The sequence below is a fragment of the Corticium candelabrum genome, chromosome 15 (assembly GCF_963422355.1).
Source record: "Corticium candelabrum chromosome 15, ooCorCand1.1, whole genome shotgun sequence".
NCBI lineage: Eukaryota > Metazoa > Porifera > Homoscleromorpha > Homosclerophorida > Plakinidae > Corticium > Corticium candelabrum.
The window spans coordinates 6,678,068-6,689,803 of NC_085099.1; the positions used below are offsets into that span (position 1 = coordinate 6,678,068).

General features: G+C 41.1%; 1 protein-coding gene and 1 long non-coding RNA gene across 2 annotated transcripts; both read right to left on the reverse strand.

The window, feature by feature from the left end:
• Positions 1-2,982: 2,982 nt before the first annotated feature.
• LOC134190598 (uncharacterized) lies at positions 2,983-5,703 on the reverse strand. Its single transcript, XR_009971658.1, has 3 exons — positions 5,607-5,703; positions 5,497-5,532; positions 2,983-3,010 (listed from the first exon to the last, which is right to left on the reverse strand). It is a non-coding gene; the product is annotated as an uncharacterized LOC134190598 (long non-coding RNA).
• Positions 5,704-8,007: 2,304 nt separating this feature from the next.
• Positions 8,008-9,123, reverse strand: LOC134191580 (zinc finger MYM-type protein 1-like). The gene is made up of 2 exons (XM_062660202.1): positions 8,478-9,123; positions 8,008-8,402 (listed from the first exon to the last, which is right to left on the reverse strand). Exons 1-2 carry the CDS (start codon positions 9,121-9,123, stop codon positions 8,008-8,010), a joined length of 1,041 nt encoding a protein of 346 aa, XP_062516186.1.
• Positions 9,124-11,736: the final 2,613 nt, after the last annotated feature.

Below are 11,736 nucleotides of genomic sequence, written 5' to 3' on the forward strand. Positions count from 1 at the left end.
TTAGCGGTCGTTGGTCACGTTGGGCAGGTGGTCGTTTAGTACAGTAGCTATTGTATGGGACACCGTTCCGTGCCAGGCAGATGCAGTCGCTAAAGCCGGGTGGTCGCTGAGAGAAGGCGGTCGCTGGTACAGGTTTCACTGTAAAAGAAAACATGATCACAGCAGTGTCAATTCAAGCATGCTTCCTTTGAGTGTGGAGAAAAGGGTCACATCGCAACTGTCTGCCCATCACGGCAGCCAAAGAAGCAGCAAATTTCTAAAAGAATGCATCAAGTGGTGGAAATCCCAGATGTTGCAGAGTTAGATAAGACTGTCATCAAGGAAGACACAAATTCTTCAAATGAAGACTTTGTTTTACGTAAAAAAAGGTTACTACACACGGAAAGGGGCCCTATTGGATCACAGTGCTAACGCAAGGGAATCCTGCCAAAATGGAATTGGACACAGGATCCACGACCTTGATATAACTCAAGGAATTCAAGTCAAATTGCAAGGAGACTCTGATCCACAAGACAAACGTAAAACTACAAACATTTACAGGGCAGGAAATTGAAACAGTTGGAGAGGCCAAAGTAGAATATCAAGAACAAAAAGCAAAATTACCATTGATTATAGTAAAAGATGACGTAGCCCCTACTCTGTTTGGAAGGGATTGGCTAACAAGCCTTCGACTTTATTGGGTATCCCTCATATGACTGAGCTGTGGATCTCAAGACACAATGAAGAAGCTATTGGAGAAACACATTCAAAACTTTTTCAAGAAGGGCTGGGAACTCTGCAAGGAATTGTAACCAAATTGCATCTTTGAGAAAAGGTCAGTTCTGTATGCCCTTGGGGCAGCAGTGGAAACTGAACTGAACAGAATGGAACAGAAAGGCATCATTCAAAAGTTGACTACATTTGATTGGGGCACACCAATTGTGTGTATTCCCAAATGAAATGGAACTGTGAGATTATGCGGGGACTATAAAACAACTGCCAAACCCTTGCTGAAAGTAGAACAAAACCATTCCAACCCTCAAGAATTATTCTCAGCAATGAGTGCTGGAGAGAAATTTACCAGACTGGATTAACAAACACATACCAAATAAGATGAACTATTGGTGGATTTTATTTTGGCGGTTGGATGTTGCTGTTCGATGTAGGCATCAACCCTAGTCTCCACCCACTTGACACGTGACTATCACGGGTGCTACATTCATGGCCATCACATTTCCATGGCTTCGTGGTCTCCAACTATTGATGAAGAATTGCTGTGTAAGAGTGAAGAACAGAACCTGCATGATTCCTATGCTGTAGCCATTGTTATCGCCATTATCAAAATGCCTGATGAACGTGGGTGATGACGTCAAGATACTGTCATACCCATATATCTTGGTGGCCAAACTTATTGGCGGATTTTATACTGGCGGTCGCTGGAAAATCCGCCAATCCGCCAAAATAAACTCCCCGCCAATCTTTCACCTTATACGGTATCAACAAACGCCACTAGACAAAGGTTTGAGAGAATGGTCACAATACATACTCATCGAGGGTTATTCAAGTACCTTAGGCTGCCTTATGAAATATCATCATCATCAGCATTACTCCAATGGGCAATGGAACAAGCACTAGCGGGTTTGGACCATGTGGAAGTATACTTTGACGACATCTTGGTAAAAGGCCAAAATGAGGAAAAGCATTTACAAACAGTTGCTGAAGTACTGGAATGACTGGAAGGAGTGGGCTTAAATTGAGGAAAGAGAAATGCCAGAATGCCAGTTTCTCTTAGATGAAGTCAAATACTTAGGATTCAAAGTGACAAAACTAGGAGTGCGCCCAACAGCCAGCAAAGTGGAGGGAGTGAAAGAAGCTCCAGAGCCAAGAAACACGACACAACTTCGCGCATTTTTGGGACTTGTGACCTATCATCGACAATTTATTCCCGACATGGCCACCATCTGACAACCTCTAAATGACTTGCTTAGTCAGCAGAAGTCACAATGGGCTGAACTGCCACCACAGGCGAAGCAAGCATGTGAGATTATCAAACAAAAGCTAGCGATGTCACCTTGTTTAGACCACTTTCTTGCACACATACCTGTGTTGCTGGCAACTGATGCATCTCAATATGAAGTACTACTGCACAAATACCCGTACGGAAAGGAGAGACCAGTTGCATATGCATCAAGACAATTTGACAAAAGTGCAACAAAATTACTCGCAGTTGGAAAAAGAGGCGCTCAGCATTATACTTGGTGTGCAGAAATTCATTTGTATATATATGGGCACAAATTCACGCTTGTGACGGACCACCATATTTGGCCTCACTCAGCTGTTCCGCAAATGGCTGCTGTAAGACTGCAACGATGGGCAGTCATTTTGACCGCTTACATTTATGACATCCAATTTAGAGGCTCAAAGGAGAACATTTGTACTGATGATTTGTCTTAGACTCCCTTTGCCATTGCAGGGTGCATCTAATTTGGGCCAAGAGCAGGTGCAATACTGGTATGCTGTGCACCAGATTTCTAGTTTACCAATGACCGCTGAGCGCATAGCCAGAGAAAACAGACGAGACAGAACATTGAGTCAAGTTATTACTTTCACACTTAATGGCTGGCCAAGACAGGTACAACCTTATCACCTTCAAGCATACTTCTGCAAACGTCACAAATTGTCAGTAGAGCTAGGTTGCTTGTTGTGTGGAGGTCAAGGGTGGTAATACCACCATGATGTCGAGGGAAAGTGATCAAAGAGCTGCACTCAGAACATTTGGGTACATGTAAAATGAAGTCGATGGCCACAAGCATAGTATGGTGGCCAGGCGTGGACAAGCAGTTGGAAACAGTAGCCAGAGAGTGTATTGTTTCTGCGGCTTCACAGAAAGTACCACCTAAAGCTCCTATTCATTTATGGGTATATCCATTATCTCAGAAACTAAAGATTTTCCATAACCTGAGATCAATTCTCAGGGTTACCAGAACGACTGAGTCTAGGATGCCCAAACGTATTCTCTTTGGTTGGTTACCTGTAAAAAAGACCTTTCAAGGTGCGAAGTTATGCTGAAAAGATAGAATACACAAAAACATAAAAGAAATTAATATACAAACAGATTGGTATGAGATAGCACAAGATAGAAAGGCTTGGTATGACAGCTGTAAAGCAAATTTGAGTCAAAGAATAAAACAACAAATTACTAACAGAACAAGAGAAAAGGAAACAGAAAAGAAAAATTATTATGTTATATCTAGACAACATGCTATAGTTCAAAATGTACAAGAATTTTTAGAAGATCTAGGGACTTTTACACGTCACAAATGTGACAGTTCCAGGGGAAGAAGAATTTCCCCTAGCAGTAGCCTACACGCTTCTAATCTCGTTAGTATGATGAGACGGTATCCTCATGTATTTTGATGGCCAATTTCAAGGTTTCAAAGTGTGTGGTGTGTGTGTGTGTGTGTGTGTGTGTGTGTGTGTGTGTGTGTGTGTGTGTGTGTGTGTGTGTGTGTGCAGGACCTTCCAGGGTTGCAAGTTCAAGTTACAGTGATGGCGAGCTATGGCATAATTTCCTTGGGCAAGAAACTTACACACAACTGCCTCTCTCGACTCGGGAGTATAAATGAGTACTTGGTCTCTGACCGGGGACTAAGCAGCCATCGTCTGTGACATGACATCAGCCACTGGGGTCCGGTGAGACTTTGGCTGCTCACACCTCAGTTGGCTTCACAAGCCGGTGCTCCTGTGAGTACCTGGCCCGGCTCCAGGAGATTGCCAACACAGGCCTCAGTTTTCCTGAGTAGCGTACAGGAGCCCAGCTGTTAGCTGGGGGCGTAACTAGTATCTGGCAGCTCCTAACATTTTAACGTGTGTATGTGTGCGCGTGCATGCTGTATAACCTTATCCTGATGCTTGACTTTTTGCCATGTTGACCATAAACTGTTATTCACAATGTGCACACATAAAATCATCATCAACTGTTTGCCCAGTTTCAGTAGTTGAAGTCTCACTATCATCTCTCATATTGCATGAGCATTAGGATTCTCTTCCTAATTTAGCTAAGTCAGTTTTGAACATAAATGTGTATGTACTAGAGGTGCTGGTTTCATTTACCTGTCAAAACTTCATGGAATCACAAATAGGAACAAATTAAAGTTGCACAGTCTATTGATCAAAAGGTTGCAATCCTTACTGTTGTAAGTAATGTGTGTCATTGTCTTCAATCATGAACAGCCTCAAAGTCTTTTGCTTCAAGGCACTGGATGTGTTATAGCAAAACTGTTTTATTAGACAAACAGTTCCTTACCAGAATGTACATGTCATGGTAATTACAAACAAAGCTTTGGACATTCAAGTCGCAGACAGTATACCATATTTATCAAAAATTGACTTTAATATCACTTAAACATATGGAAATATGCATCACCTCAATAGTGATAGAAAACCTAAAGCTTAAAAATTATTTAACTGCATGAAGCTACTCAGACACATTATCAAAGTAACAGCCAAAATACCACAAATCATCCAGCTGTAACCACCATACCTTAAATTATTTGCAGTATAGTCACACATTTATACATTAAACTACTATGTTGACTGTAAAGCAATCTGATCACATGCTAGAATGCATTGATATATTCAATCAAGAAATATCAAGACAAACAAAGAGCACCATTCAAAGAAAGAACAAGAAACACGACCGTTGAAGAACCCAAGTTGTACCAACAACCTTCCGCGGAACCTCATCTGTATATGTAGAACAACTTGCTAAAGAACTCTTTTTTTCTATGCTTACAACATCTGGAATTCACTACCATCCTCTTAACAAACTCTTCCTCTAGACTCTTTCAGGCCAGAAAGTACTGTCTACCTCTCAATAATAATGCTCACAGTGAAGTAGCTGTTAACTTACTAAAATATACATTCATCTATGAACACACAGGCATGCCTTCTATACTAGCACATTGTATAACCGGTTATTTCTGTGATCATGATATGTGCGAATTCTGCAAAGAAATCATGGAGCGTACAAATAAAATCACAGATATTTAGTTCTATTCTCAGAATCCCAGGAAGTCACTGTTGAAAACAGCAGAATACAGTGCAGTATGTGTAGTACCACACAGCTGCTTTAGATATGAGATTCTCTTAACACATATTGAATAATCAATACCCATTTGTCATAGTGTTGCTACGATAGAATCTTGCTCATAGTGTCATACTTACGAGACACAGTATATTGAAAATGCAGAATGCAAAGTAGGCTTGAGATTCAAAATGCAATGTGGAATATCCTTTACATTAAACAGAATAGCTCATGGTCGATTAACATACTATGTATGACATACAAAGAGAAGTAATCTTGGTAAAACTCATTTATACCAGCATACCCTCATAACCACGACAACATGCTATGGTGGACATAGTTAAGTAAATGATAAACATGACAGCATATAAAACAACATTAACAAGCAAAGAAACAAATAATTATGCTACTAGTAGCATCATAATGCATACCTGTCCATCTGCTACAAAGTCTTCACGTTGAAATGTCTAATATGCAATGAATAAAACAGATAAATCTATCAGCAGTCTGTACGACATTATAGCAAAACATCTATTCTTACCGTAGACTTCTTGAGATTGCTGCTAATACTGTTTGCTTCTTGCAGGAGAAGAGCTATATGCATCAAATCTTTCCGTTTGGGATCACTGGCCACTTCAACAAAAGTAACGTAATAGCACACAATAACGCAATAGCACACAGTAACGTAATAGCACACAGTAACGTATTTCCTCAAATAGTAACTCGTGGGTTATTATATCTTTAAATTGATCAGAACCACAAGTTACTATTTAAGCAGGGTTACTAATCGAGCATGGGTTTCTATTTTCTCAATGACTGCTATCATGGTTCAAGTTGAAGGACAGGGCTATGCAAGTATTAGAGAACACAATCTTGACGCATGCAAACTGGCAAGTTACAATAACCACTATTCAGTTATCAGTAGTTTACTCGGTATCCTCATCATAAAACATCATCGTCATGATCATTGTCTTCATCTTCTTTTGACTGTGTCTCTTCTTCCAGACTTGTTCCCTCAAAGTTTTGTTTTACGTTTTGCAAAGAATCTGCCTACCCTCAGAACAAGCACCATCTGACATCCAAGGTATGGGTTACTAATCGAGTACAAGTTACAATTTTTTCAAACTGATCAGATCCATGGGTTACTATTCAAGCAGGGTTATTAATCGAACAAAGGCTACTAATCGAGGAAATACGGTATTAAAATTTTCCTGGTGTGCGTCTGGCTATTAACTCACAGCAGCAAAATAACAGAAATAAATCATTCATTCATTCAATAAAGAAACGCCACTGCTGCTACAATGTCTACTTTAGCGAACTATTGCAGTTTGCTGTTGCTGTTACTATGGCTTGAGATGTATAGTTACAGTGCAGCATATCCAACATCATCTGCAAATCTACAATATTTGATACACAATGATCACTATCCGAAAATGTTTGACAAGTTCATGAACACACAAAGTAGACTATGGGGGAACACCTAATGCACTTAATGCATGCCTATGAGTGTGTTCACACCGGGCCTAATCATGATTAGTTCAACGTTAGTGCACTAACGCCACTGTTCACAACTGTCCTAATCATGGTTAGTGTACACCATTCTAATGTTGTAGAGAGTAGCATTACAACCGTATTGGTGGCATTAGTGGTAGAACGTGACTTTGACACGTGAGGTAGTCTACAAAAAGAACATGCCGCTGATGATTCTGATGTGGTGTTGTGTGTTTAAACGTACAAACTGGATTCGTCAAGACAATTTACCAAATTCTTGCCGGATATGACAGATCAAAACTGTCAAGGCTAATTACACTCATGCCCATGTGACTTACTAATCATAGTCAGTGGTGTAAACGCGCTTGCACTATTGTTGACCTAATCATAGTTTGCCTAATCATAGTTAGTCCGGATGTTGGTGTGAACATGCTCCATAACTCATCAAATGTTTATCACGTAAAGGTGACTTCCATTAAGTTTTCAGATTGTTAATTTGTAAGAAAAATTGTTATTGACTTACACCGAATCCTTCTCAGTACGTAACAAGAGAGAGTACAGAACGAAAAACAAATCTCAGATGCTGGTATGAGACCAGCAATTTACAAAGACCTCCAGCATCACTGTCACAACTCTACATCAACATAATTCTCCTGTTCTAATGTGCTCTATAGTGAAGCACATGCGCCGACAGTCAACACCAAAGAAGAAAATATAAAAACAAAATTTTTCAAGAAAACAGGCATGTCTTCAAATTCTTTATGCAGTTCTCTAAAGAACAATGCAGCAAGCAAAACTTTACAACATTGTACTCAAGAAAATACTTAGGCAAAAGATTGAAGATCACATTGCAACAGTTGCACATTGACATAGGCATACGAAGGGTGAGCAGACTATGGCGGCACAGAAAAATGCCTCTATGACACCCCCACTACCATTTCATGTCTTCGCCTTACTCATTTCTAGGCACCATACTTAAAAGTTTCCAAAATACTCACCCCTATGAGAAAACAAATACAGTAGCTACTTGGCGTAGGTCCAGCTCAACACAAAAGTCGTGATGTGTGTGCAGCAACAAAATGCTATTAAGTCTTTTTTCCGTCATTGTAGATCGAAGATAAGTTTTAACACGACAAAGTGCAGAAAAAGATCTCTCAGCAGTCACAGTTGTAGCTGGTATTGTTAGATACAGTAGCAATAGTACGTCAACCTCTGAAAACATTGTGGTGGCCATAGGAACGGCAAGAAACATGTTGGGGATAGTTCTAATGGTAGTAATATGAAGACGATCAATTTTGCATTATGCTTTTTAAGCTGAGACCAACTCGGGTAACATATGTAGCTGTCTTTGAAGTAATCAGCAGTTCTTCAATTGCTTTGGGTACTGCCAATGATGTTTAATCAAACCTTCTGGAAATCTCCTCACCAATTAGGTCAAGAGCCTCAAAGTACTAAACTCGATAATATTCTTTTGGATTAGTGAACCGATGAGGCTCAGAACCATCATCTAAACAATGTGGAATCCTCTTGTACCTCGGCAGCACTGCTTCACTTGCATAATTATTTGAATGAACCACCATTGTTGAATAAAAATTGCTCAAAGGCAAGGCCATTTCTTTGTCTGCACACAAAAGATTTTGCCATGCTAGCAGCACAGCTTCTTGAACAGTTGTGTCTTTTCCTTGCAATGCTATAGATGTTTGCTCAGTTGCACCAAATACCAAATGAGCAAACTTCAAGCCAAAGAATGTATCAAAACGTTCAAGAATTGCCAATATTCCTCCAGCTCTGCAACCACAGTCATCATGTGATACCCTGCTGATCGCTCCCATAATTTCAACTAGTGCTGCATAATTCCTCAATACAGCTTATATTGCTGCAGTCCTGACTGTCCATCTTGTAGGGCATAATGGTCTAAGACCTGTTCCAGGAATGGGCAAGCCATCTTTGCATGTCAGGAAGACAAAAGATCGCTTTGGAGAAAATTTAATCAGCTGGCAGATGTCCATTACAATATTCAGAGCATTCCTGATAGGTTGGCATTTTCTTGCAGCATCTTGCAAGCACAGATTAAGGCAATGTGAAAGGCAGTGGACTGGAATTACTGCTGCTTCTGTGACTTGTATCTGAGTTGCAACACCACGCAATCGCCCCATCATATTTGAGGCACCATCATATGCTTGGCCCCTGCATTGTGAAAGTCGCAGTTGACAGCGTATGAGGACATCCTTAATAGCATCTGTTAACGTAGCAGCAGTTATATAAGGAACATGTATAAGACCAACGAAGTCTTCATTGACCTCATAAGTTTTCCTGACCCATCGAATAGAAATAGAAAGCTGCTCGAGCTTAGCAATATCCGTAGTTTTATCTGCTATTATAGCAAACCAGGACGTGTCTCTAATATTCTCCAGTAACCGCTGAAGCAACTCCTTGCCAAGAACAGCAATTAATTTGTTTACTATCTCAGGCGACATGTAATGCTGATTCTTTAGCCACCTTTCAAGTCCAGGATCCTCCTCAGTACGAAGTTGCAATAACTTCATCAAATTGCCATCATGCGTCATGTGCCCTCTTGATTGCTAGGCCTTGTCTAAGTAAAAACTGGAGACTAGATAAGACTTTCAAAAGGATCCTCCTGTTTTCAGCCTTTGTCTTCTAAGCCTCAGTGCTCAGTTGCTTACTTACAGTTGGCGTCTTCAGGCTAGCTATTTTATACACAGCCTCCTTGTGCAATTCGGATTTCTCATGTACTTTGAAATGCTCCACAGCTTTCCCCCAATTATTAAAACCTTCCTTGTAAAAGGCCGTTTTCCTATTTCCAGGTAATGTAATAATACCCATGTTACTAGCCACCAGACAGCAGAAGCACAGTACTCTCTTTCGATTTTCCCATACATGTATCCATGGATAATCCTTGTACCATTGTCGACATATACCACGGTGCCCAGTCATACTAGAATTTTAGATTTAGCAGGAATGCATCACCTGGCTGATTGGGTGACACAGGATTCAGACAGCATTCCTCGGTACATGATAAAGCAGATGCATCATGGAAACCTTCAGATCTGGAAGAAGACATGCCAATGCACAATCAAACAAAGTTGAATAGTAGACTACACCACTAGTGTATATGATCTAGAGGTACCTTGACTCGAGCTGTACAGTTGAAGTTTGTGATGGTGACTCAACCTCACAAGGATCTTCAGTCAATGGTGAAATAGACAGTACCTGTGTATTGTCTTGTGAACTCGCTGTGGGCTGGCTAGTAGTAAAACCGGCACACGTCCCTGGGTCAGATCGACTGCTAGCAGCTTGTAGCACATTCTCTGCGCTGTTAGGCAAATCCTGACTGGTTAGACACCGTCGCTTGCTAGCAACCCGAGACCAAGTAGCCGTAAGTTTGACTTGCCGCATGCTCATTTTAAAAACACGTACGTAATACGGTACCTGAGTGCCATACCCGGATAAGGGAACTATCCCGGATAAGTTATTTGGTATTGCAATGCCTTCGTACGAATTGGTAAGTAAAGGTGACCAAGCACAGCAATATCAGACTCGAGGCCTATAGTAGCCATTTCTGATTTTGCGCCCACAGGGCAAAATCTATGGAGGCCAAGCGCCCCCATTGCTCCCATGCTTCCTCCACCTCTGATTGATAATCACTGTTTGTTTGCAGTTACTCCTTAAGACACAAACTGTGAGTATGACCTTTAGTTGGGTATCTTGTGATCCTCCATCCTGATCAAATGTGCTGCATAATAATGTTAGAATCACATGTGAGTAATTTAGAACTGCTGATATCAGCACGAAAAGCACCAGTTTGAAATTTGCATTGATATCAATGCTGCCTTTGCAAAAGTTGAAAGTCTTTTGTAATCTGCCTAATTCATCACTTCATAAATATATTACACTTCACGCCAAAAATAATTTGAAGCACAATTAAATTCACAAAGACTTCACTGCTAATGATAGAAGAGCATATACATGGCTCCTAAGATGCTAAACAACGAAGACTCTTAAAGTCTTCCTTTTAGCTTCCAGTAGGTGATAAACAATAAATGCAACAACAAAGATATACGTACCTAACTTCGAGGCATTAAAATCCACTGGACCAACTTGCAGGCATCAACAGACCATTACAAATAATTTGTACATATATCTTGCTGTTGTCGCATAAGCATGCATTAAATGGTAAGGCAACAGAACATTGCAAAATCTTACTGTTGTCTTCGTTCTGGACGTTCACAATGGCCTTCTTCGCTTGCACCTCTTTCGGTAGGGGGCTGTATGAGGCACCTTTCAACGGTTTGTATCGCGCAATGTGGAGTTGGAGTGTGTTGAGATGGTCCACCACCCATCCAGACCAGTTTTGGATGTGGGTCTCTAACGATCCCAGAATGGATTGGATTCTCTTGTCCAGAACTGTTGGGGTGTCATCGGCCGTGAGAAGGGGTTCTGTGGTGCTTCACTTTTTGAAATCGGTTGGTTAGTGGAGAGGACATTGTTTACAAAATCGAGTGTTCATCGATAGATGGAATTTGACGCCTCTCAGTGCCTTGATCTCTTCTACGAGTTTGTGGTGGATCTGGAGCGGGCAGTGAATAGAAACGCTTGGGGTCATGGGGGTCTTGGAATGCCTCCATTTCCCATCCTCGGAGGTGGTTTTCTATTGCATACTCCATGGGTTTCCACTGTGGGATTGGGAGGACACATGAAGTGGTCATAAACAATGGTTTCTTGGGTTGCGGAGTGGTCGAAACCACTGGTTTGGGTTCTGGAGTGGCTGGAGCCACTGATTTGAATTATGTAGTGGTTCGAACTACTGGTCTCGCACGTGCCTCTTCGACCGGATTCGCACGTGGAGACGTGAAGTGGTTACAACCACTGCTTGAGCTGGGGTTTGTGCTTATTGTATAGCTTCTAACCCACAAGTGAATTAATCTAAGATTCTCACTCCTTGCTCGAGAAGATGAATCATCTGTTGCACTGCAGCAGCCATTTCCATTGATATACTATGGAGTAGATTGTTTGTCAAATAGGACGCAATTTCTTAGCAATCCAAGAGACAAAGCACACAATTCTGTGGCTATACTAAAGATGTCATTTGCCTAATAGGGCGCAACTTTCCCTCTGCCTCAGAGGAAGCACATAATTCTGTAGCTCTATACTATGGTTTA